At 35.7% G+C, this 24,537-nt stretch overlaps 3 protein-coding genes and 1 long non-coding RNA gene across 7 annotated transcripts; 3 read left to right on the top strand and 1 right to left on the bottom strand.

Annotated features, from left to right (window-relative positions):
• Window positions 1–14: 14 nt before the first annotated feature.
• On the top strand, window positions 15–4,661 carry cplane2 (ciliogenesis and planar polarity effector 2). 2 transcript variants are annotated; one of them, XM_059560007.1, is made up of 5 exons: window positions 15–211; window positions 362–514; window positions 3,008–3,132; window positions 3,572–3,708; window positions 4,246–4,455. In XM_059560007.1, exons 1-5 carry the CDS (start codon window positions 106–108, stop codon window positions 4,313–4,315), a joined length of 591 nt encoding a protein of 196 aa, XP_059415990.1. In that variant the 5' UTR covers window positions 15–105; the 3' UTR covers window positions 4,316–4,455. The 2 variants fall into 2 exon arrangements, with proteins under 2 accessions (XP_059415990.1, XP_059415988.1); XM_059560005.1 differs by having other exon boundaries at window positions 16–211; window positions 4,223–4,661.
• A 133-nt stretch (window positions 4,662–4,794) lies between these two features.
• On the bottom strand, window positions 4,795–6,038 carry LOC132151698 (uncharacterized). The gene is made up of 3 exons (XR_009436436.1): window positions 5,536–6,038; window positions 5,355–5,471; window positions 4,795–5,185 (listed from the first exon to the last, which is right to left on the bottom strand). It is a non-coding gene; the product is annotated as an uncharacterized LOC132151698 (long non-coding RNA).
• Window positions 6,039–6,182: 144 nt separating this feature from the next.
• LOC132151696 (WD repeat-containing protein 82-like) lies at window positions 6,183–12,272 on the top strand. 2 transcript variants are annotated; one of them, XM_059560004.1, is made up of 10 exons: window positions 6,183–6,312; window positions 6,415–6,611; window positions 7,244–7,341; window positions 9,360–9,426; window positions 9,518–9,617; window positions 9,698–9,814; window positions 9,902–10,057; window positions 10,146–10,215; window positions 10,296–10,438; window positions 11,477–12,272. In XM_059560004.1, exons 2-10 carry the CDS (start codon window positions 6,451–6,453, stop codon window positions 11,504–11,506), a joined length of 942 nt encoding a protein of 313 aa, XP_059415987.1. In that variant the 5' UTR covers window positions 6,183–6,312; window positions 6,415–6,450; the 3' UTR covers window positions 11,507–12,272. The 2 variants fall into 2 exon arrangements, with proteins under 2 accessions (XP_059415987.1, XP_059415986.1); XM_059560003.1 differs by having other exon boundaries at window positions 6,262–6,611.
• A 1,137-nt stretch (window positions 12,273–13,409) lies between these two features.
• On the top strand, window positions 13,410–23,969 carry LOC132151695 (twinfilin-2). 2 transcript variants are annotated; one of them, XM_059560001.1, is made up of 9 exons: window positions 13,412–13,774; window positions 18,300–18,478; window positions 18,964–19,059; window positions 19,815–19,919; window positions 20,028–20,042; window positions 21,521–21,646; window positions 21,837–21,987; window positions 22,274–22,395; window positions 23,351–23,969. In XM_059560001.1, exons 1-9 carry the CDS (start codon window positions 13,678–13,680, stop codon window positions 23,516–23,518), a joined length of 1,059 nt encoding a protein of 352 aa, XP_059415984.1. In that variant the 5' UTR covers window positions 13,412–13,677; the 3' UTR covers window positions 23,519–23,969. The 2 variants fall into 2 exon arrangements, with proteins under 2 accessions (XP_059415985.1, XP_059415984.1); XM_059560002.1 differs by lacking the exon at window positions 20,028–20,042 and having other exon boundaries at window positions 13,410–13,774.
• Window positions 23,970–24,537: the final 568 nt, after the last annotated feature.

Here is a 24,537-nt window from a genome sequence, read left to right as displayed (position 1 = left end):
TGGACTTTTATTTTGACGTATTTCAGCTTGACGGTTAATCTAGTTGGCTTCACGTTCGCGCAAAGCACAATCCTCTTTTCATTTATCTAATTTCGCTAAATTCAAATGTCTGTCCCACCTGGATCCATAATTGTGTCGGATTGGCAGCGATTTCCAGACAGCAGAGAGTTTTTCAGCAGAATACTGCATAATAAGAAACGAAGAAAGTTTGGTAAGGATGATCACCATGGATACAGCAGTTAGGCATCACTTGTTTCTTATCGAAGGCCAGAGTTTGTTCATTTTGGAAAAGAACAGCAAAATAAGTATTTGCTATAGCTAACATATAAATGCTACATTTAATGTTTTTATATATACTAAGGGCTCTTGGAAGCACCAATGATGCCTCCTCATATGAATGTGGACATCGTTCGCTACAAGGTCTTCATCTCAGGGAAGACTGGAGTCGGGAAAAGCGCTCTTGCTGCCCGTCTGGCTGGCCTCGATTTCCCCAAAATGCACTATGAGACCACAGGTGAACGAATCACACATTTAAAATGTATTAAGCTATTTTTTATTGTAAACAATCTTTATTATATTACTTTTAATAAATACGTTTAAAAAATATCTCAACTCACATCGTGTGAGATGAAGACTCTTATCTCTGACCTATGAAAATAAGCGATTCTATTCAACCCCATTCAATGGCGGTCTTGAGATAACTTGACCAGCCGCATAACACGTTTATTATAATACACATTTAGTTGCGGAATAAATTTATAATACAAACCCGATTCAAAAAAAGTTGGAACACTGTACAAATTGTGAGTAAAAAAGGAATGGTATAATTTGCAAATCTCATAAACTTACATTTTATACACAATAGAATATAGATAACACATCAAATGTTGAAAGTCAGACATTTTGAAATGTCATGCCAAATATTGGCTCATTTTGGATTTCATGAGAGCTACACATTCCAAAAACGTTAGGACAGGTAGCAATAAGAGGCCGGAAAAGTTAAATGTACATATAAGGAACAGCTGGAGGACCAATTTGCAACTGATTAGGTCAATTGGCAACATGATTGGATATAAAAAGAGCCTCTCAGAGTGGCAGTGTCTCTCAGAAGTCAAGATGGGCAGAGGATCACCAATTCCCCCAATGCTGTGGTGAAAAATAATGGAGCAATATCAGAAAGGAGTTTCTCAGAGAAAAATTACAAAGAGTTTGAAGTTATCATCATCTACAGTGCATAATATCAGAGAATCTGGAACAATCTCTGTGCGTAAGGGTCAAGGCCGGAAAACCATACTGGATGCCTGTGATCTTCGGGCCCTTAGACGGCACTGCATCACATACAAGAATGCTACTGTAATGGAAATCACAACATGGGCTCAGGAATACTTCCAAAAAAAACATTGTTGGTGAACACAAACCACCGTGCCATTCGCCGTTGCTGGCTAAAACTATAGGTCAAAAAAGAAGCTAGAAGACTGTTCTAAAAAGAAGAGGGGATGCCACACAGTGATAAACATGGCCTTGTCCCAACTTTTTTGAGATGTGTTGATGCCATGAAATTTAAAATCAACTTATTTTTCCCTTAAAATGATACATTTTCTGTGTAAACATTTGATTTGTCATCTATGTTGTATTCTGAATAAAATATTGAAATTTGAAACTTCCACATCATTGCATTCTGTTTTTATTCACAGTTCGTACAGTGTTCCAACTTTTTTGGAATCGGGTTTGTAGATGGTGACAGAAATATTGCTAACATGTTACTTGAATGTATACAATGGCATTTATAACAGCTTTGGATGGCAACTCTTTGAAGTTATGCTTCATCACATCCACACAGATAGGTGTCAGTGTACGCGTCGTTGTCAGTAAGTGTATTCATTTAAAGGTCCCGTTTTTCGCGCTTTTTTGAAGCTTTGATTGTGTTTACAGTGTGCAATATATCATGTGTTCATGTTTGGTGTGTAGAAAAACACAGTATTTTTCACACAATTCACCTATCTGTATACTGCTGTTTTCACTGTCATAAAAACAGGCTGATGACTTCCTTGTTCTATAAAGCCCCTCCTTCAAAAATACGTGACGAGTTCTGATTGTGCCAGCGGTTCCTGTGTTGTGATTCGACACCAACTTAGAGCACGCGGCCCTCCTGTAAACGTGATTGGACTAGAACGCACGTGCTGGAGATGTACTTATAATCACAGGAGCGTTTTTACTGACGAGAGGCACATGAAAATCGCATTCGATTTTTTTTGCACAGCCCTAACATCTAGTTCACAAAGCTAAACAGCATTGCCCTTTGTGTAATAAGTTACAGAAACTGTTAAACGCACCAACTTAAATAATAAAATACACTTACCGGTTGTGGTCCATAAACAACGCCTTCTCCAGACAAAGAGGGAACTGCTCCATCTTTCAAGAATAATCTTTGTGCGAATCCGTCATTAAACTGATTGAGATTGAGGAAGCTGTCCTCAGCAAGCTGTCCTCAGCAAAATGTGCTGCGCATAGTTTTACATGTGGATTATAATTTTCGGGAACCGAATTAAACATAAATTGTAACCATTAATCTCCAAGTACAGCGTCGCTGGGAAGGCCAAACAAAGGTGATTGGACTCCGAGATGAAAATAACAGCTTTTCGACGACATGGCGACAAACACAAACGCAACTCTTCCTCTTCTCCGTCGGAGCGCAACAAGACTACGTCCCCCTTTTTGGGTATTCATGTGGGCAGAGGTTAGTCAAAAAACTGTTTTAGTGACGTCATTACTGCAGGAACTAGAGGGATGTAGTCTAAACGGGTCGTTTTTTGTAGGCGAATTCTGTTAAATAAAATATCTCGCTTGGCATTGAACTTTGAGCTCTAGAATTTTACAGATATTATTTATACTCTAACAACAACATTACACACTAACTAAAGTTAAAAACATGGGATCACGAAGAACGGGACCTTTAATATAGTCAATTAAAACATCAGTGGTAATTTCTTCTGTATGATTCTTATAGGCATAGAGACAACAGTGGTCTTCTGGCCTGTAAGACTGAAGGAGAGTGGTCGAGTGCTGTTTTTCCGCTTTGAGCTTTGGGATTGTGGGGAAAGTGCAATACGAAGATTTGACCACATGTTACCGGTTAGAATCAACATCATATTACACAGTTTATGTCACCTACATTTCCTTAAAAGGATAGTTCCCCCAAACATTACATATTAAACTCACCAAGTGGTTCCAAACCTGTATGAGTTTGTTTCTTCTGTGGAATATAAAATAAGATGTTCTGAAGAATATTGGTAACCAACAGTTGCTGGTCTCCATTTACTTCCATAGTATGGACCAAAAGTACTACTGAAGTCAGTGGGGACTAGCAGCTCTTTGTTACCATGATTCTTAAAATATCTTCTTTTGTCATTTCATTTCTTTCACAGAATAAAGAATGTCATACAGGGTTGGAACAACTTTAGGGTGAGTAAATGGTGAGTAAATTTTTGGGTGAATTGTCCCTTTAATCCACAAATTCTGCATCATTTTATGGTATGATGTTAAATATATTACGTCATTCTTCTCTCTTCAGTCCTGTAAGGAACAGGTGGATGCAATCCTTTTCCTGTTCTCCTTCACTGATCGTGGCTCCTTTGATGATCTTTCAAATCAGATAACACGGATCACAGAATCTTCAGATCGAGTGGTTAAACTGGTCGTTGGCACCAAGTATCCTTCACCAGTTAACAGCATTTAGTTGACATTTACATTCAAATATACAGTGGGTACAGAAAAGAATCACCCCCCCTTTAAAATAATCACATTTTGTTGCTTTGCAGCCTGAAATAAAAACAACACAGTTTTTGTTTTATCCAGCTGAATTTACTATTTACTAATATGCAGGGTTATTACAGTTAATTAAAAATGTTTTTTATTTGAAATAAAATAACAATATCTGAAATAAAATATAAAAACCATAAACTTATTTTACTGAGTTTAACTTGATATATTAAAATAACTTAAACTAAAACTGAAATAAAAATGTAAATTATATATATATATATATAAATAAAAGACAAAACAACAACAAAATTATGTTGGAAATGAACATGTAAAATATAAAAATAAAAACATTCATAATGTTACTAAAAACTATAAATGTATTTGAATGATACTAAAATAACACTGATTAACAGCATAATGTTATGTTGTCCTTTGACATTTATGGCCCTTAACAGTGCAGATTTGACTTATTTATGCACACAGACGTGACAGAGAGCGACGTAACACATTTTCAAGAAGTCTGGGGTCTTCCGATCTTCAGAGTGGGAGGTGATGTGAGTGCGGGGCTTGGTGAAATAGCACCCCTCCTAAATGCCCTTGCAGAAAACCTGTGGCACCAAGACTGTATGGCTGCTTCATCTGTGTCCATCTCCACACCGGCTGCTCTCAGAGAAACGGACTCAGAGATTATTGTATAGCTTTAGCTTGTATGTATATTGTGGGTCAGTCTAACATGGATTGGGCAATAAAATTTATAGATGGAATATGCTGCTCTGGAAACACTCTGAATACCACTTACTTTAAGTAGTTTTCGGTTTCTAATGCCTAAATCATTTTCTTAGTCATTTCAGTCAGTGACAAATATCTGAGTCAATAAATGGTGAACAAAAATATAAAAATTAGTTTGCTTGTAGTTTGAAGACAGTTGCAACAAGAAACATTGTTATATGCATATGTTCATCAACCTCAGATTATATATTCACATTTAATCATTTAGCAGACGCTTTTATCCAAAGCAACTTAAAAATGAGAACAACAGAAGCAATCAAACCAACGAGAGAACAACAGTATACAAGTGCCATGACAAGTCTCAGTTAGTCTAGGACAATATATAGAAGTCAGAAACCTTATTCAAATACAAAATACAAATTGTAACATTTGTTTTTGTTTAAAAATCCAAAGGATGACATTTAGAGAATAATAATGATAAAACAGATTGTTTTATAAAACACTCATAGATACATTAGGTTTTCACTTCTTAGATTGAATCTATGATTGCAGACCCTTTTACTGAATGTTTTTGGGCTTTAATACTCAACAAACCATCTTTCTCTAGAGAAGATGTGACCGACATTGGATTCACATCAGCCGGAAATTGGCACTTCTGACAAACAGTGTCCACAGTTGTCCCACCTGATGCAAGCTGAGCCATCAGTGAAGGAAAAAAAAAACACAAAGATTATGATAAGATTGTGTAAAAATACAAGCAAAGCTCAATCTGATATTAAATGCTCTTCATTTTTACAAGACAACATCGGTGAAGGAAATTTTAGAGAAAGCTTGCTATTAAAATTGCCATTTATTTTGCTTACCTTTTCTGCACAGACTTGGATTGAATTATTGGTGGAGGTTACGGTAACTTCTTCTGGTGCAAACTCACTCACATTCACTGTGAATACATACATATCTCCAACAGTGCAGATTTCCCCCTTTGAAAAACAGATGCCGGTTGATTCAAGTTCATATTAATCATATGTTCATTGCAGAACTCACCTTTGAATCACTGCTTGCCATTGCAGATTTCTTTGCTTTGAAAGGAAACAAAGATAAGTGCACCTAATCCAGCTCTTTAATTCACTGAAAAAGAATTTGTCTGCTTTGTCTTTTGGTAAGCTTTTGATGCTCAGTTTCTCTGTGTAATTGTCTAGAACAGTGCAGTGCTTACTTTTATACCAGGCAGGTTTGGGGTGAGGCTAGTATGATGTCTATGTGCAGAATGTATCGTATACGAGAGAGAATAGATTAATCTTGTAGTATGATAATAACATCCTCTTTCTGTTCAGCCCTGCATTTATTTATATATATTTTTAAAAAGTCAAAAAAGGCTAAACATTATAATGGAAAACTAAACGTACTATTGATTTATTACAAATGTAATTTTTTTTATCACGGCTGAAAGTATGACTCTCATCCTAGCAACAAATACAGATAAACACAACAGCAACTAAAGAGCAGATGTGAAATTCCAGATCCTCATTACAGCTGTTAAATCAAAACTAAATAACCGGACGTTCATTTATTTTATTTTTTTCATGTACGTCATGGAAGGGTAATGTTAACTGTATACAATAAATCAGACCCCTAAATAGCACCAAAATCTTCTTCTGGTTGTTACTCTTATCTAAAGTCGAAATGGGACTTTTATTCTGAAGCGTGCGCAGGTGTGGTTGCCATTTTGTTTAGCGCCTTACTACCGCTAGTTTCATCTCGGCTTCGAAATCCGGTTCATTGACGAATTTTGTCGGCGGGCTTTTTTAACGTGATAAAAATGTACATCTAAAACTGTTTTCACTTAAAAAAAAATATTACGAAACACTCGCAACACACAAAACTGATAAACCAGATCCCGATTTACTCGCTGTTTTTAACTAGACGATCCCCAGCGCCTGGCCAGGCAGAAAGGCCACAATGAAGCTCACAGACAATGTGCTGCGGAGCTTCAGGGTTGCGAAGGTTTTCCGAGAGAATTCGGACAAAATCAACTGCTTTGACTTCAGCTCGAACGGCGAAACTGTAATATCGAGTAGCGATGACGACTCGATTGTCTTGTACGACTGCCAGGAGGGAAAGTAAGTAACGTTAGCTTATAAATTGCTCTGTGTGACTTGTCCTACAACTGGCTGATGATCCGCGTTTATTTGCTCTTAACGGTCTTAAAGTATTGATCTTGGTTGCATGAGCATTCTTGTGTGAAATTTGAAAGATTAAGATCGACTAGTAGTGTAATAAGATTTATTACGTTTACTGTTCATAGTGGTTTGAACATGTTTATGTACAGTAGCGATGTCCGATTCGTTTGAGTCGGTTTAATGTTCTATGCGCTGAATCACGGTGGTAGCTAAATAACTGTAACACATTAATTTTTAATAAACATCGCTCTTAATAACTGGTATGGCTTTATCATAACATAATACGTTCGGTTGTCAAGGACCACGAAATTATGTAAAAGAACCACCGCATCTTTGAAACGAATAGTTCAAAGGAACCGATTGGCGGAAATGAGTCGAATGTACAGTTGAATGAGAGGTCGCTCGCGCGCTAACCGTTAGCATCCACGCCTCTTTCCGAGCCCACCTTGTTGTTATCTCTAGTATTTTGTTTTTAATGTGACGTGTTTCGTGATAACGAAGCACCTAATTGCATGTATCTAATTAAGCAACCAGATTAAATTATTTATTTCCTCTACTGTCCTGTATATCAGACCCAAACGGACGCTGTACAGTAAGAAGTATGGTGTGGATCTCATCAGATACACCCATGCCGCCAACACTGTTGTCTACAGCTCCAACAAGATTGATGGTAGGACTCCTTATAAAGTCTCAGTATGATATTATGTTATTTCAGTTCCTATGCCTTTCAGTTTTGTCAAACCCTCCTGGGACCCAGGCTTAGACTTTTGTCATTGTGCAGAGGACATAATAATTTAAGACCATACTTGCTACATTCAGGGCTTTTTAGGGATATCAAATGTTTGGAGTTTTGATCATAAACACTCCATCTCCTTGGTCTTTAAATATGACTGTTATGGACCGAATGATCAAATTTAGCACTTTTAGGGAAATATGATAATGTTTTGTAATTGTCATTTAAATCTGTCTACATTTTCAAATTGTTTGTCGAAGATAAACATCTCGGAAAAAGGTTATGGGGTTTCAAATCGGAATATGACTTTGTTTCGAAATAATTTTCATACATGTCTTCTGTAGAGGACACCAGGACAAACATCAGGTTAATCAGGCATTTTGGGAAGACAAATCAAGTCAATAGGGAAATAAATTATAGATCATGTATTCCTCTGAAATATGAGATATTCTTATGAAAATGTTGCCAAGTTATTACTCCCATTATAACACTTCTTTTTTCATTATGGTTTGCCCCAAGAACACAGTAATATGCTAATAAGATGCAATTAATAAATGCATTGTATAGAATTGGAACCAATTTATGGACATTGGTGAAAGAAAAAATAAAGCATAGTTTTTGTCTGTACATGCCTTCTTATGTCTATTTTTTTATAACTTAATCCTGGTGTCCTCTACAAAAGACATTTGAATAAAATATGATTCTTTTTTTTCTTTTTTTCACCATTTGTTTCATATGCTCCAACACCGTTTTTTCATATTATGAAAGCATTTCCCTGTTGTGTGATATGCTTTATTTTACCTAAAAGTAGAACATTTTCTATTTACCTTTTTAACTGTGAAATTTTATGACTTCATATTACATGAGATGAAATGACATATTTGTTACTCATATATATATATATATATATAGTTTTCTATTTTAATATTCTTTAAAAAAAAAATTATTCCTGTGATGCAAAGCTGAATTTTAAGCATCATTACTCCAGCCTTCAGTGTCACATGTAACATCCAGTCTATCACATGATCATTTAGAAATCATTCTAATATTCTGATTTATTATGAGTGTTGGAAACAGTTCTGCTGTCTAATATATTTGATGAATAAAAGGTTAAAAAAAACTGCATTTATTCAAATAATAGATTTTCTTTACTATCACTTTTAATCAATTTAACACATCCTTGCTGAATAAAAGTATTGATTTTATTCAAAAAGAAAGAAAAAAAAATTACTGACCCCAAATTACTGACCAGTAGTGTATATTGTTATTACAAAATATTTTTATTCATCAAAGTATCCTAAAAAAGTATCACATGTTCTGAAAAAATATTAAGCAGCAGAACTGTTTCCAACTTTGATAATGAATCATCATATTAGAATGATTTCTAAAGGATCATGTGATAATGTTTCTAAAAAATCAGCTTTGCATCACATAAGATAAGATAAGAAGATAAGATAATTTAAAGTATAATTAAAAAACAATTATTTTAAATTGTAATAATATATCACAATATTACATTTTTTTCCTGTATTTTTGATTAAAAAAATGCAGGCTTGATGAGCAGAAGAAACTTCTTTCAAAAACATTAAAAATAGTAATGTTTCCAAACTTTTGGTCTGTACTGTATAGATAGATACTGATAGATCAGTAGATATTACTATTATGGTTTTTATTTATATTTAATTGTTTATTTTTTTGTTAAGTGATTTTCTCAAAGCTTTACTGATGAGGTGTGTGTCTACCTGTGCCTGCTCTGGGTTGAGGTAGTTGTTTGTACAGTTTTTAGGGTCTTTTATTCTGCCCTATTAAGGAGCTAACTGTACAGACTACTGCCTTGCCCAGGGTTGAGCCTGTTCACCTGACACCGTATACAGTACATTTGATCAATTCACTTGTAAAATCTTACTTTGACGTGATGTTGATATTTTCTTCTCACTGCCAATGTGGTACTACAGACACTATTCGATACCTGTCCCTACATGACAATAAGTACATTCGCTACTTCCCTGGACACAGTAAGAGGTGAGGATCTGTGACATGAAATATATAGTTGTTGTTGTTTATTGGCATTTGAGTTATAGTGCTTGTTTTTGTGTATTTTATCCTGTTTCAGGGTTGTTGCTCTGTCTATGTCTCCTGTTGACGACACATTCATTTCTGGCTCCCTTGATAAAACTATTCGTCTGTGGGACCTTCGCTCACCTAACTGTCAGGTAACCAGTATTTTTATTTTGAGTTGGTGTTTGATTTTCTTGTTAGTCTATACTAGATTGTAATCTAGGTTGTATTCTAGGGCCTCATGCACCTGCAAGGGAAGCCTGTGTGCTCATTTGATCCGGAGGGGTTGATTTTTGCGGCGGGAGTGAATTCTGAGATGGTCAAGCTTTACGATCTACGCTCCTTTGATAAGGTAAGTCTATAAAACTGCATCTTAGAAGAAGAAGTGGTATTTTTCTTTCAAATGTTAAAAATGAATGTATCACATCTCCTGCCTCAGGGTCCATTCGCCACTTTTAAACTTCAATATGAGCGAACCTGTGAGTGGACGGGTCTCAAGTTCAGCAATGACGGAAAGCTCATTCTGGTCTCCACCAATGGAGGAACACTCCGAGTGCTGGACGCTTTCAAAGGAGCCGTGCTCCACTCATTTGGGGTGAGAAAATAGTGTCATTTTGAAAAGGTTTTGTCAAAGTTTGTGTTTAAGAAAGTGTCTCATGGAGTTTCTTTCTTCCTCACTGCAGGGCTATAACAACAGTAAAGGTGTCATTCTGGAGGCCTCTTTCACACCAGACTCTCAGTTCGTCATGATCGGTAAGTCTTCACCAATGCATTCAGACTACAGATTAGTTTACAGAAAGTGATGCCTGTCACCTCAACATTTTGATTTTCAGGATCAGAAGATGGAAAGATCCATGTGTGGAATGCTGAGAGTGGAATGAAAGTAGCAGTTCTTGATGGGAAGCACACTGGTCCAGTCACCTGTCTACAATTTAACCCCAAATTCATGACCTTTGCCAGTGCATGTTCTAACATGGTAAGCCTTAACCATAAGCCGGTCTGATATTTTTGTTACAGTTTTATCCATATGGAATACCAAGCATTCAAAACGCCCTCCCAACACTAATTACTGGCGAATCATCTACTATCCTTGCATTTTTGCTGTTTGGATTTATGGAAATTTGCTAAACAGTTACTCAAACTCATCTTCATCTTGAAAGACGTGATTATTTCTTAATCGAAACAGGTTTGGAGAAATTTAATATCATTGCTCACCAGTGGATCTTCTGCAGCGAATGGGTACCGTTAGAATGAGAGTTCAAACTAAGCTGATAAAAACAACACAATAATCCAAAACTAATCTACTCGACTCAAGTCCATCATGTCTTGTAAAGTGAAAATCAGCATGATTGTAAGAAACGAATCCAACAAGGCATTTTTGCTTGAAACTGTCACTTTCAGCTAAAATACAAGTCCATGATCCATAATAATGCTTCCTCCAGTGTTAAAAGTCCATCCCTTGTCTTTTCACATCACAATCCACCTAAATATTTGCATCCATTCACTTTAATAATAACTATTCTATTAATACTTTTATTATATCATTGTATTCTATTATATATGACTAACTAATGATTATTATTAAATGCTGCTTTTCATTTTTACAGGACAGTGTGTATTATCACAATATAAGATATATCTTTTAATGTGATAAAAAAATATATATAATAGTATGTCTGGGGGGCGTGGTCAGATTTTCCAACTTTTTTGTCTCTAGCTGATCATATGCCTGCTGCAGAAGATCCAGTGGTGAGCAAATGATGTAATGCTAAATTTATCCAAATCAGAAGATTTGTTCAGAAGAAGAAATAAACTCATCTACGTCTTGGATGGCTAAAAGTCTTGTTTTTGGTTGAACTATTTCTTTATCATTAAAGGAGGTATTAGGGGCTTGGAATATTCAAAAGCAGTGCCATACTCTCCTGCATGTCTTATTATGGCTGTATAAATACTGCAGTAGTCACTGTGCACCAGTTGACAACCACTTATGTATGCCAAAATCTCACCTCCACAGGCATTCTGGTTACCCACGATTGATGACTGATGGGCCGCTGTCAGAGGTCAGCCTCTGTGATGTTCTTCCAGCAGGTGGCATCATTCACCTCTCTCTTGGAGTTGAAACACAGTTGCTCACCTTAGGACTTTTGAACTGTAAATAGATTGGCTTTGATGCCAAGTTGTATTTCTTTGTTCATTTTATATCTGTATCATTAAAACTTTTTTGTAAAACATTGTAAAGTAATCTGTTCACATTTTCTGTTTTGTTTGAGGTTGTAGCAAAGTGCTTGATCAAATTGACTTGTGTGGGAGACGTAAAACATTTCTGCAGATCTGATCTTACCTAATCAAACTATAGCAGAACTCAGCACCTGTAGATTTAGAATCTTGTGAATGAAGAATGGAATGTCAATGGAACATTTTTTATATTAAATATGCAACCTTTCCAAAGATATGGTTTTGAAGCCTTTCAGACGTGCTCATAGCTGATGTGTGTAATTCCATCTGTGAGTGCAAATTGCTTTTATGCCATTCTTTTACTGGGCTTTGTTTTCTTGTTTTTATGTATTTTGCATTTGCAATACTGGCATTCTTTTGAATCGCTTATAAAAAACATCTCATAACAATATACACTGACCACCCCTCTCTCAAGTTTCACTTTATTTTGTTCAAGTTAATTTGCACTTACTGAGGAAACAATTGTGTTTATGCTAGTTTTGAGGGATAAAGGCGGAGAATGGTAATTCGATGATTGTGCCAATGTAGCCATTTTCACTTTAATGAATTAAATCTTTCAAGAGGTTACATCCAAATATGTACTTTCATTTGTTTTTTCAGGTTAGTAGTCAGAAGGTTTATTGACCAACATGGGCACATTCATGTACCCGATTTTAAATTAAATAGGTTCCTTTTTTTTTTTTTTTGAAAGTCAGTTTGTATGCAGTACGTCATAATATAATTTTAAAATGACATTTAAACTGAAAATATACACAAAGAGATGAATAATTGTTTTTTTGTTTCTACCCTAACCCCCCCCCCCCCCCCCCCCCCACACACACACACACCACCCCAAAAAAAAGATAAAAAAGACACCTTTTACAACAGGACCAAGTGTGAGACTATTCTGCAAATATTCCCCGGTCACAATGCAGTAATTTCACTCATCTTAGTTCTACTAAGTGGGTGAATGTACGCTCCGATATAATATTTTAAAAAATAATTAAAAACAATTCCACTTGCAATAATTACATTTACAGGAAACAAATACTTTGTGCTTAAAATGTGGCTAAAATGCAAAATAATGTCTAAATAAGGGTAGTAATTGCCAAATGCACAAACATAAAATAACATTTGAAAAATTAATGTCCTGAATGCTGTATACCGTACAATCCAAACGAAAATGATAAATACAAGTAGAAAATGTTAAAGACATTTGTTGAAAACTATTTAATCATAGGTTCTAATATTTATTTAGTTTCATTTACATTTAAGCACTTAGCAGATGCTTCATTTTTGGAATGTGTTTTTTGTAAAGTCATTATTTCATCATAATAAACTAAACATCATAATAGTGAGTAACTAATAGTACAAGGGACATACAAAAATAAGTTCTATTGTTTTTATTTATAGATAATAACAGAATCAAGCTGTTGATTACCAGAGAACATTATTTTGCCTCGTTAAGTTAGAGCTTTACTTGTAGTGAACTTGGTATGCTATTTATAAAAATATTAGAAACAACAAACATCTCCTTGAATGAGTAAATGTACTTGTGGTTTAAGGGCATGAATCAAATCCCAAATACAATGCTTACAAATCCATATCAAAAGATTTAAACAACTGGCCCCTGGGCCGTGCTGGGGGATGGTCTGGCTGTTACCCGAGGCTAGACAGTGTGCCTGCTAAATTTGGGGCAAGAGGGATCGGGTTCGATCAGCACACATGATCCTGTCCTAGTTACAGGAGCCTTCTCTCACACATTTGCTGCTCTCACATGCCCTCTCTCTTGGATAGCACACAGTCTCTCAAACACCAAACTCTTTCTTCATACTGCTGCCTTTATATTTTATTCTGATATAACACACAGCTCTGTCACTGACCGCTGATTGAAGATAATTTGTAAAAAGAAGATCATCCAGGTGACCTGATCTGTGTGTCCAACTTCATCCACCTACAGAAGGTACCTTGGCGGGTAGGAAGGCACTACACTGACCCGCCATGTTTCTAGTTCTGGTGGTTACAGAGGAGCTGAGGGAGTTTCTGGCCCGCGCACGGAGTGGAACCGGACGTCTCATCCAGGTGCTGATCAGAGACGGTGAGTGAACAGCAGGGGGTCTGAGGGGTTCACTCAGTTCACAGAACATTTTATGAATCAGAAAAGGTAAGGCATCGAGATTAGTATATTGTGAAAGAAAAATGCTAGTGCATATGTTGACAAACTAAGCAAGTGCACTTCAAGACTGAAATGAAACATCTGTTCTACATGCTTGTAGATCAACTGTAAGTAAATCTAAGTCATCGTAATCATGAAGGCTAGAAAATATCAATATTTAATGGGATAAAACCTTCCAATAGTATTACGACTCTTTCAATATGACAACTTAATTATGTACCATAGTACAATGACAGTGTCAAATGGCAGTCCACTGATTCTAAACAATTACCATATTCATGTAACTTTGCATTTACATAGGACTCCAAGGTCAACATCACTTAGTACTACAGGATATATAACTAAAAAAAAAACATTTTGGCCATGGTACCCTAACCAAAAAATATGTTTGTACCTTGATACTTTTTGGTACCTTTATATTAGTGGAAGATCAATGTTCGCTTAATAAATAGGCTTGATTTTCACTTCCTAAATGGTTCAGAGCTCAAATAGTTAAGGTGTAAAACTGTGTAAGTGTGTAGCATAATATTTTCCCTGATTTGAGATTCAACTACAATCTGTGCTTGAATAACAGCTAGGATGTTAAAACAGAAAGACACTTGGACAAAAAAGTTTTTTTTTGTTTTTTTTTTTAAATGTGAGATTAATTAAAATTAGTTGAAATATGACTTAATCTACTGTTAATTTATACTATGAATGTATATAGTCTCACATTATTCACTGACACTTATTGATTAAGCCAATTATCACAATATCCAACTTGTAGCTTTATTTTTATATACATTTTTAATTTAATTTATTGTTTGTTCTTAGGTGGAATTTGTTCATTTGTTGTTTTATTATCAAGGTGTCACCTTACATGAGGAAATAGTAACAAAACACATTTCACAATGTATTTTGATTCTGTGTTCACATGCTGCTGTGGGTCAGATGACACTTCATTTGGCGTAGAGACTGAATGGTTCTTGAGGGATGAACTGTGCAGAGGCCAAAGGAATGATGGACTGTTCTCTGTTGCAATAAAAGTGCATGTGTGCAAGCGTGCATTTGTGTACAAGGATGAGTGCAGGTACTGTTAGCTCACTATCAGATGACAAGATCCAGTTTCTGGGAAGGAAAGGGCAAAACACTATCAAATTTGAGTGAAGTCACTCTGTCATTACCTAACCTGAATTCATGATGTGTGCATGTATTCCACATGACTCCAGTCAAATTAAACAGTATCAGATGTGTTTTCTAGTATTTGAGATTCCAAAAGTTTGGGGTCAATAAAAGAAATTAAAGGGATAGTTCACCCAAAAATGTAAAAGGTGATGTTTATCTGTTTACCCGCATGGCATCCAAGAGGTGACTTTGTTTCTTCAGTAGAACACAGACCAAGATTTTTAGCTCAAACCGTTTCAGTCTATCAGTCTTATAATGTAAGTGAATGGGAATCAAGGCTAAAACATACATTTTTCTTTTTTTGGGTGATCTATCCCGTTAATACTTTTTTTTCCAGCAAGGATCCAAAACAATTGATAAAAAAAATGACAGATAAGACATAAAGATTAAAGATTAGACATAAAAAAATGTAATAACCCCAAACTTTTTAACAATATTGTGTACATTTCAAGAAGTAAATAAGTTGCCAATTTGACCAATTTTAGGTAGACTGTTCATCCATTTTGGACCACTCCAGATTTTCTGACACCCAGTGGTGGCCTAATGCAGCCACAGATGGATAGTCTTCAGGCTGGTATATGTCTCTTTTCCTTTATGTTTGATGCCTAAAGTGTATGAAGACGTCTGGATCTGAATAGTTGTCACAGAGATGATATTTCAGGAAATATAAAACAGAACAACACAATTTTGGATCTTTCTGGTGACAGATTCACATGTGAATCCTGACCCTTACTGGTGGGTAGCACAGACCACATGGCCAGGAGCTAGTCTGTGCTCATGGTGATAGGAAAACGTCTGAACTATTGTCTTATAGTGTGCCGACAAATGGTGCAGACACTCAGTTATTCAGCCAGATTGTGTATATGTGTGATATTCTTTACAATGAATGTATTTGTATGACAGAAGGATGGCAGATATATGTTTGTTTGTTTTTTCAAATTGGCACATATGTGCAAACAGCAGGGGTGAGTAAAAGGCTGATGGAAAGTATGTGTCTATGCTGATAAATGGAATGTGTGCAACCTCAGAATAGCAGCTGCTGCAAAAGACCATCAGGAAATCCCCCTCCAAGGTCATTCGGACTGGAGACGTGTATGTGGTTGGATGATGTTTGCACTAGATCTGGTTATTGACGTGCTAGCTGTTTTTCACGGTGTGCTCATTAAAGTTTTATTTCAGTTAGGTGTAAAAACTCTTTCAATCACTCTGCACAACCTTTAAATGACTTAATCCACATGCCTTGACCGTGATTGCACTTGTTTATCCAGTTATAGAAGGACTGTTGTTTCATTCAGTCTTATACAGCAGTGCAACCAACAATTTTGTCCATAATGGAAATCACTTTTCGAAGAAATAGAGTAAAAGACACTGATTGTTTAAATGAATGAATGAATAGAGGGTTGTAGGGCCATTTCGATTTTTAAGAAATAATTTGAAATAAGCACATCCTCACAACATTCATAACCATAAATCCATGAGACAAAATTAGTTTTCTATAATATAATGTTTGGTGAAATTTTTAAATGTTTTTGTAAGATGTCTTTGTATGCTCACCAAGGCTGCAATTGTCAAAAAGTAAAAAATGCAATTAAAAATACAGTAAAAAACTGTCCTAAAATATACTTATTTTCTTTATGCAAAATTTTAATTTTATTTTTTTGTTTACTTGAACTGTTTACATAAAATTCACCAAAATAGCAATAGATTTAATTTTTTACTTTTTAACATTCAATATAAAAAATATGCAAACAATTAAAATGTGAATATTAAATCAATGCTTTTAATTAAAATCAGCAGCAACCGTTAGATTTGCACTTTTAAGTCTTTGTGTACAAAGAAAAGCTGAGGACAGCAGCGAAGGAAGTGGGCAGATGCACTGGTAAATAGATTATTGATGTGATAAGAGATGCATACTGAGAAGCATAGCTGTTAATCTGAGTGTTGATGCCTGAAACCAGAGGGTGGGGCTCTGGAGGACGTGCACCAGCACAGCACACTGTTCACAAGGAATGATAAAGTGGTGGGAAGAAAGAGGACCCATTAGAAAAGATAAGCAAATGACATGAATTTGAGTGCTTGATGTGATCAGTGTGAAGTTTATAAAGTGAGACAATAAACCAAGGACATGAAGAACCAGTAGAATCAGGCGTGATATCTGTAACGTTAAAGTGAAATATTCTGTGCTGTTTTCATGCGTTCTTGTTTAACTATCTGATGAAATAATACAGTCGAGAGAAAATTGAAAATGATAGAAAGATATAATCATTCGTTGGGAATGATTCTTAATGGAGTATTGTTTGAAAACCTACCTTACAAGTGTTACAGTGGTCTACATTATACAGTAAAGTCACCGTACAGAGAATTTATATAATAACATGTTTATATAAATGTATAAATATGAACACTGCTTTCTATATGAGCACAAATTACTTCTTAGAACTGTTGTGATGAGCACTTTATGATGGCAGTTAACGTTTTTATATGGTGAAAGGCCCTTAAAACTCACCTCTGATATTGTTCACAATAGAACGCTTTTATAACTTTGTTGTGTCTTTAATACTTTTATGATATACTCACATGCATTGCAAAGAAAATTGTGTTCAAAATACTATCATACTATGTATGCAATAGGAATTATTTTTTTCCACCCTCCTTATTTCTATCACAAAAGATTTGTGCATCAATGCAGAGGTTCTCGGAGGAACTCAAACAACAATCGCTTATGCATTTTTTGCTTTTAATGATCATGGACTTTCAGAGATGTGACAAGCTGTTGGTCATAGTTTTGTATACTACATTGTGAATAATTTATGGTTGTATAATCTAAAATTGTTTATTAAAAGCAAAGTGTATGTTTGCATATGTAAGATACACTAAGCATGTTTCAGTTCATTAAAGATAAGATGATTATCAGTTCATAACTGATGAGAACATATTGTGTTATCAGACATCCCTTAGTACTGACTTAATATATAAATAACTGAAGGTTAAATTTATGTGTATTATTGTGTGCGTGTCTCTAGGTGAACTAAGCACCTTGTGCTATATTGGGTGTAAGATACAAGGTGTGTCATGCTCTTTTTATAGCAGGATGTAGATAATGGACAATATTCCACTTATTTGTTATCAGCAGTAGGCCATTATCCAATCCTGGCCTTGTAAACACATTTCAATTGATCTACGCGATGCATTATAAAATTACACAACAGATCTTTGGGATTGTTGTGTGCGATGTTGGTTGCACCAGGTTTGTAATGAGAGAGATTTTTTATGTGTCTTTCAGAGCAGCTGGTGTTAGGGGCATACAGAGAGCCACGTCAGAGCTGGGACAAAGACTATGACCACTTCCTGCTTCCCCTGCTAGACCCTCATGAGCCCTGCTACATTCTATACCGGCTGGACACCAAGAACGCTCAAGGCTATGAGTGGCTCTTCGTCTCCTGGTCACCTGACCAGTCTCCTGTAGGTTTTAATATCCAGACATGAAGATTGAGCTGGAATAGCTTATTCAGTTGTTCATATAACAATATGCAGTTTAAGGTTCCAGGTAAATGAAAAACAGATTTTACAGCTTTAAGAAGGTTTTTTTGGTGAACCAAATAATAAAAACCACTCAAGACCCTTTTTAATATTTAAATAGAACAATCTTATTTGCATGCTCATTAAAACAGGTTTCTTTGGATTTAAGCAACCTCCTAGCAACCAATCAAAGCACACTAGCAACTGCATCTGTATGTATTAAAACACTCAGAACATCTAAGAAACTGCAGTGCAATGCCCTGGCAAACAGATATATATATGCATTTTTTCAGAAAATGTAAAAAAAAAAAAAAATTACTTGTGATAATTGTGGTAAACCTTAACACACCATTGTGGTTAGAGCTGTGAGTGTTTATTTTGTTACTGTGTATTTATTTAATGAAGTGGTAACTTGTCTTTCGCTACAGGTTCGGCAAAAGATGCTGTATGCTGCCACTCGGGCCACAGTTAAGAAAGAGTTTGGTGGTGGACACGTCAAAGATGAAATGTTCGGCACAGTTGAGGTACAAGCTTACACAAGAATGTCAAGACTGAATAATATTTTCTGGTAGTAAAACTGGTCCGTTTTTTCTATACTCTTTAGATTAACAAAGGCAGCTTTAGCTATCATTTTAAATATTTTATTTAAATATTTACAATTTTGCCTATTTGAAGGACTAATGAAGTTATAATGTGGGACGTGCTGATGAATGGACTCGGTCCACCTGTCATACGTCTTCAGCTGTCAGTCAGATAGCCTGATGCTGGATTATTTACAGTTGAAAAAGTTTACAGAGTGGACCACCATGTTCCTTAATTTAGAAATTGGTCACTTGGGGCTTCTTGGAAATGATTACCAGTCATGGTCATCACAGACAGGACTAAAAATATACTGTACATACACATACAATACTGAACAAACAACTTTGTAGTTTTATGGGAGGAAGTTGTATATTTAGTTGAGAGTCTATATATGTGTGTATTTTACATGTATTTTACATGTTGAAAGAACTATTTAAGGTTGTCTGGGAAGTGGGAATAAATCTATAATTCATTAATTAATTTAAATGTAAACGTTTGGCTGGTAAAAAAATATTTTTGATGGATTATTAATGAATCACATTGATGAAAACAAATATCAGAGGAATAAAAATCAAATTAATAAATGTATTTAATTAAATAAAAAATTTTTTTTATTTCTGATTACTTGACATAATTTCTAAATTAACATCAAAGTGCACATAAAACAAAGCTTTTTGTCTTTTTTCACCATCACCAGGAGGACATTTGTCTTCAAGGGTACCTGCGACACGTGACTTCATGTTCTGCACCAGCTCCCCTGACAGCAGCTGAACAGGAGCTACAGCGCATCAAAATCACAGAGGTGAGAAAAGACTGTAGACATGCACCTAAAATCAGAATTATAATACATCCATGAATTATTTTAGCTCTTTGTTTTAATATATTCTGTGTTCAATTTCTGTGGTTGCAGGGCAGAGTTAAACAGGTGAGCACTGCAATTAGATTAAGTGAAAAACACAATGTTGTGTGTATGTGTGCTGACTGGAGACAGTACAATTGTAGTTGATTGTACTAAACAAGTAGTGAAATATATATATATATATATATATATATATATATATATATATATATATATATATACTCACCTAAAGGATTATTAGGAACAATTTCTCATTAATGCAATTATCTAATCAACCAATCATGGTTGTTGGTGCCAGACAGGCCGGTCTGAGTATTTCACAATCTGCTCAGTTACTGGGATTTTCACGCACAACCATTTCTAGGGTTTACAGAGAATGGTGTGAAAAGGGAAAAACATCCAGTATGCGGCAGTCCTGTGGGTGAAAATGCCTTGTTGATGCTAGAGGTCAGAGGAGAATGGGCCGACTGATTCAAGCTGATAGAAGAGCAACTTTGACTGAAATAACCACTCGTTACAACCGAGGTATGCAGCAAAGCATTTGTGAAGCCACAACACGCACAACCTTGAGGCGGATGGGCTACAACAGCAGAAGACCCCACTGGGTACCACTCATCTCCATTACAAATAGGAAAAAGAGGCCACAATTTGCACGAGCTCACCAAAATTGGACAGTTGAAGACTGGAAAAATGTCGCCTGGTCTGATGAGTCTCGATTTCTGTTGAGACATTCAGATGGTAGAGTCAGAATTTGGCGTAAACAGAATGAAAACATGGATCCATCAAGCCTTGTTACCACTGTGCAGGCTGGTGGTGGTGGTGTAATGGTGTGGGGGATGTTTTCTTGGCACACTTTAGTCCCCTTAGTGCCAATTGGGCATCATTTAAATGCCATGGCCTACCTGAGCAATGTTTCTGACCACGTCCATCCCTTTATGACCACCATGTACCCATCCTCTGATGGCTACTTCCAGCAGGATAATGCACCATGTCACAAAGCTCGCATCATTTCAAATAGGTTTCTTGAACATGACAATGAGTTCACTGTACTAAAATGGCATCTTTGGGATGTGATGGAACGGGAGCTTCGTGCCCTGGATGTGCATCCCACAAATCTCCATCAACTGCAAGATGCTATCCTATCAATATGGGCCAACATTTCTAAAGAATGCTTTCAGCACCTTGTTGAATCAATGCCACGCAGAATTAAGGCAGTTCTGAAGGTGAAAGGGGGTCAAACACAGTATTAGTATGGTGTTCCTAATAATGCTTTAGATGAGTGTATATACCTTATATACCGTATATATTTAAAGAAAAATTTGCTTTTACAACCATTAAAATTATTATTATTATTATTTTTGGCATTTCATTATTTTCATGACACACTTTATCATCAAACATTTAGTTACTGTAGGGCATGTGAATCTGTAGGGCATCTGTTATGATTTTTGATAGTTTAAACTAAAACATATTTTTTCAGTCAGGATATATTATATATATATATGTGTGTGTGTGTGTGTGTGTGTGTGTCTCTTTGCCTGTAGGTGAAAACTGAGATCACTGTGGACCCCAAGCATCAGACTCTACAGGGTCTTGCATTCCCATTAAAGGCTGAGGCCAAACGTGCTCTACAGCAGCTCGCAGAGAGACGCATCAACTACATTCAACTAGTAAGACACAGACACATACATTTATACTTCCAGTATGTTCTTAGATACAACATTACCAAACTGATTTGAAATGTTACATTTTTGTTATATATATATATATATATATATATATATATATATATATATATATATATATATATATATATATATATATATATATATATATATATATATATATATATATATATAGAAGCTAGATACAGAGAATGAGACAATTGAACTCGTGCACACCAGCCCGACAGAAATCCGTGATCTACCCTGCCGGATCCCCCTTGATACACCCAGATACCACTTTTTCCTCTACAAACATTCACATGAGGGAGACTACCTTGAGTCTGTGGGTTAGTCACTCCATTCCTTATGCATCTCTCGTCTATTACTAGTGTTCCTGTAGCTCAAGTGGTAGAGCATTGCGTATCAAGGTTGGGGGTTCGATTCCCCGGGAATACATGATAGGTAAAAATTGATAGCCTGAATGCACTGTAAGTCGCTTTGGATAAAAGTGTCTACTAAATGCATACATTTAAATTTAACATTTAATTTAATTTTTAATTTAATTTAAATTTATTACAGTTATGTATTAAAGTTAAGGAAACTATTAATATCCTCTTCTATCACTCTCCATAGTGTTCATATACTCCATGCCAGGATACAGCTGTAGCATCAAGGAAAGGATGCTGTATTCCAGCTGTAAGAGTCGACTTCTGGAAGAAGTAGAGAGGGACTTCCACCTAGAAGTGGCTAAAAAGGTAAAAATTAATTCTGTCACTCGAGAGTTACAAGCCCAAAACTTCATTTAAAGTTAGCACGAAATTAAACTCATCCATATTTACTCTAACCAAGCCAACCAAGATCTAGATGAGTTTGTTTCTTCATCTGAAATTGAGCATTGTATTACTTTCTCACCAGTGGATCCTCTGCAGTGAATGGGTGCCATCAGGATGAGAGTTTAAACAGATGATTAAAAACATCACAATAATCCACATGACTCCAGACTATCAGTTATGTCTTGTGAAGTGAATAGCTGCATTTTTTTAAAGAATAAATTAATCAAGATCTGTTTAATTTCAAACCTTTGCTTCTGGCCAAAATATGAGTCTATAATCCATAATAGTTATTTTCTTGTAAAAAAATTTTTTTTAAAGAATAAATTAATCAAGATCTGTTTAATTTCAAACCTTTGCTTCTGGCCAAAATATGAGTCTATAATCCATAATAGTTATTTTCTTGTAAAAAAACAACAAAAAAAAAACACAGTCCATCCCCTTTCTTTGTTCCTCACATTAAACTGTTAATGTGGACTGTTTTCGCTTGTAAACAGAACTTGATCTGTACATATTTCGCTCCTGATCCAAAAAAGCTAATTTTTGCTTTTGCAAGAAAGCAAAGTGAATAAAGGACTCATCTTTTCTCCAGAAGCAACAGTTCGAAGATAAAGATGTCTTAATGATGGATGTGTTTATTATAAGCATTCAGCTTTTTAAATCACTGGACGTTAATTGATGGACTGGAGTCTTGTGAACTATTGCAATGTTGTTGTCAGCAGATTCAGCTATCATTCTGACGGCACCCATTCACTGCAGAGGATTTTTATTGTATTAATTGTAACTTTTAATTCAGCTTTTTTTAATCAATATCTCAATATGTGACCAAACTGACCTAAATATTTCTAAATCTTTGTGTTTGTAAATGTGTCCATGTTAGTTGGAGGTAGATAGTGGAGAGGAGCTGACAGAGGAGCATCTGTATGATGAAGTCCATCCTAAGCAGCATGCCCACAAGCAAGCATTCGCCAAACCTCGTGGCCCTGCTGGGAAAAGGGGAAACAAACGTCTAATCAAGGGAGGAGGAGAGAATGGTGGCAACAGCTAGGAAGGACAGAAAGTGAGAGGAAGAGAGAAATGAACTTCAGTTGTACCCTAAATGTTTTACAGATCCCATTTTATGCCTGTTTAAAGGGACATTTTTTCATCCTGCAGAGAGTGTGAATGAAAAATTGGAATCCTGTGCTCAGTTATTGTTAACTCAAAAAAAAAATTTTTTGTTTTTACTTTCATTCATTGGCTTGTATTTCTTTTTTTCTCAGTGTTATTAGATGTTGGTTTTTTCATTTGGTGTGCTAATGTGCATATAATTAAGAGAAAAACTCAGGAATTAATTTTATCTGTGCATTTTCTGAGCACATTTTTGTTACATAATCTCGTATACATATACAGGTGCATCTCAATAAATTAGAACGTTGTGGAAAAGTTAATTTATTTCAGTAATTCAACTCAAATTGTGAAACTTGTGTATTAAATAAATTCAATGCACACAGACTGAATAGTTTAAGTCTTTGGTTCTTTTAATTGCAATGATTTTGGCTCACATTCACTATCTCAACAAATTACAATACTTCATAAGACCAATAATAATAATAATAATAAAACCATTTTAGTGAATTGTTGGCTTTCTGGAAAGTGTGTTCATTTACATGTAAACACCACGGTCATTTAACCAACTTTTGGTGCTTTTGGCAGTGTGGGCAGGTGCCAAATCCTGCTGGAAAATGAAATCAGCATCTTCAAAAAGCTGGTCAGCAGAAGGAAGCATGAAATGCTCAAAAATATCTTGGTAAATGGGTGCAGTGACTTTGGTTTTCAAAAAACACAATGGACCAACACCAGCAGATGACACTGCATCCCAAATCATCACAGACTGTGGAAACTCAACACTGGACTTCAAGCAACTTGGGCTATGAGCTTCTCCACCCTTCCTCCAGACTCGAGGAGCTTGGTTTCCAAATGAAATACAAAACTTGCTCTCATCTGAAAAGAGGACCTTGGACCACTGGGCAACAGTCCAGTACTTCTTCTCCTTATCCCAGGTAAGACACCTCTGACGTTGTCTGT

This window comes from Carassius carassius, chromosome 10 (genome assembly GCF_963082965.1).
Source record: "Carassius carassius chromosome 10, fCarCar2.1, whole genome shotgun sequence".
In the NCBI taxonomy this organism is placed as follows: Eukaryota; Metazoa; Chordata; class Actinopteri; order Cypriniformes; family Cyprinidae; genus Carassius; species Carassius carassius.
This window is presented reverse-complemented; position numbering and strand designations above follow the sequence as displayed.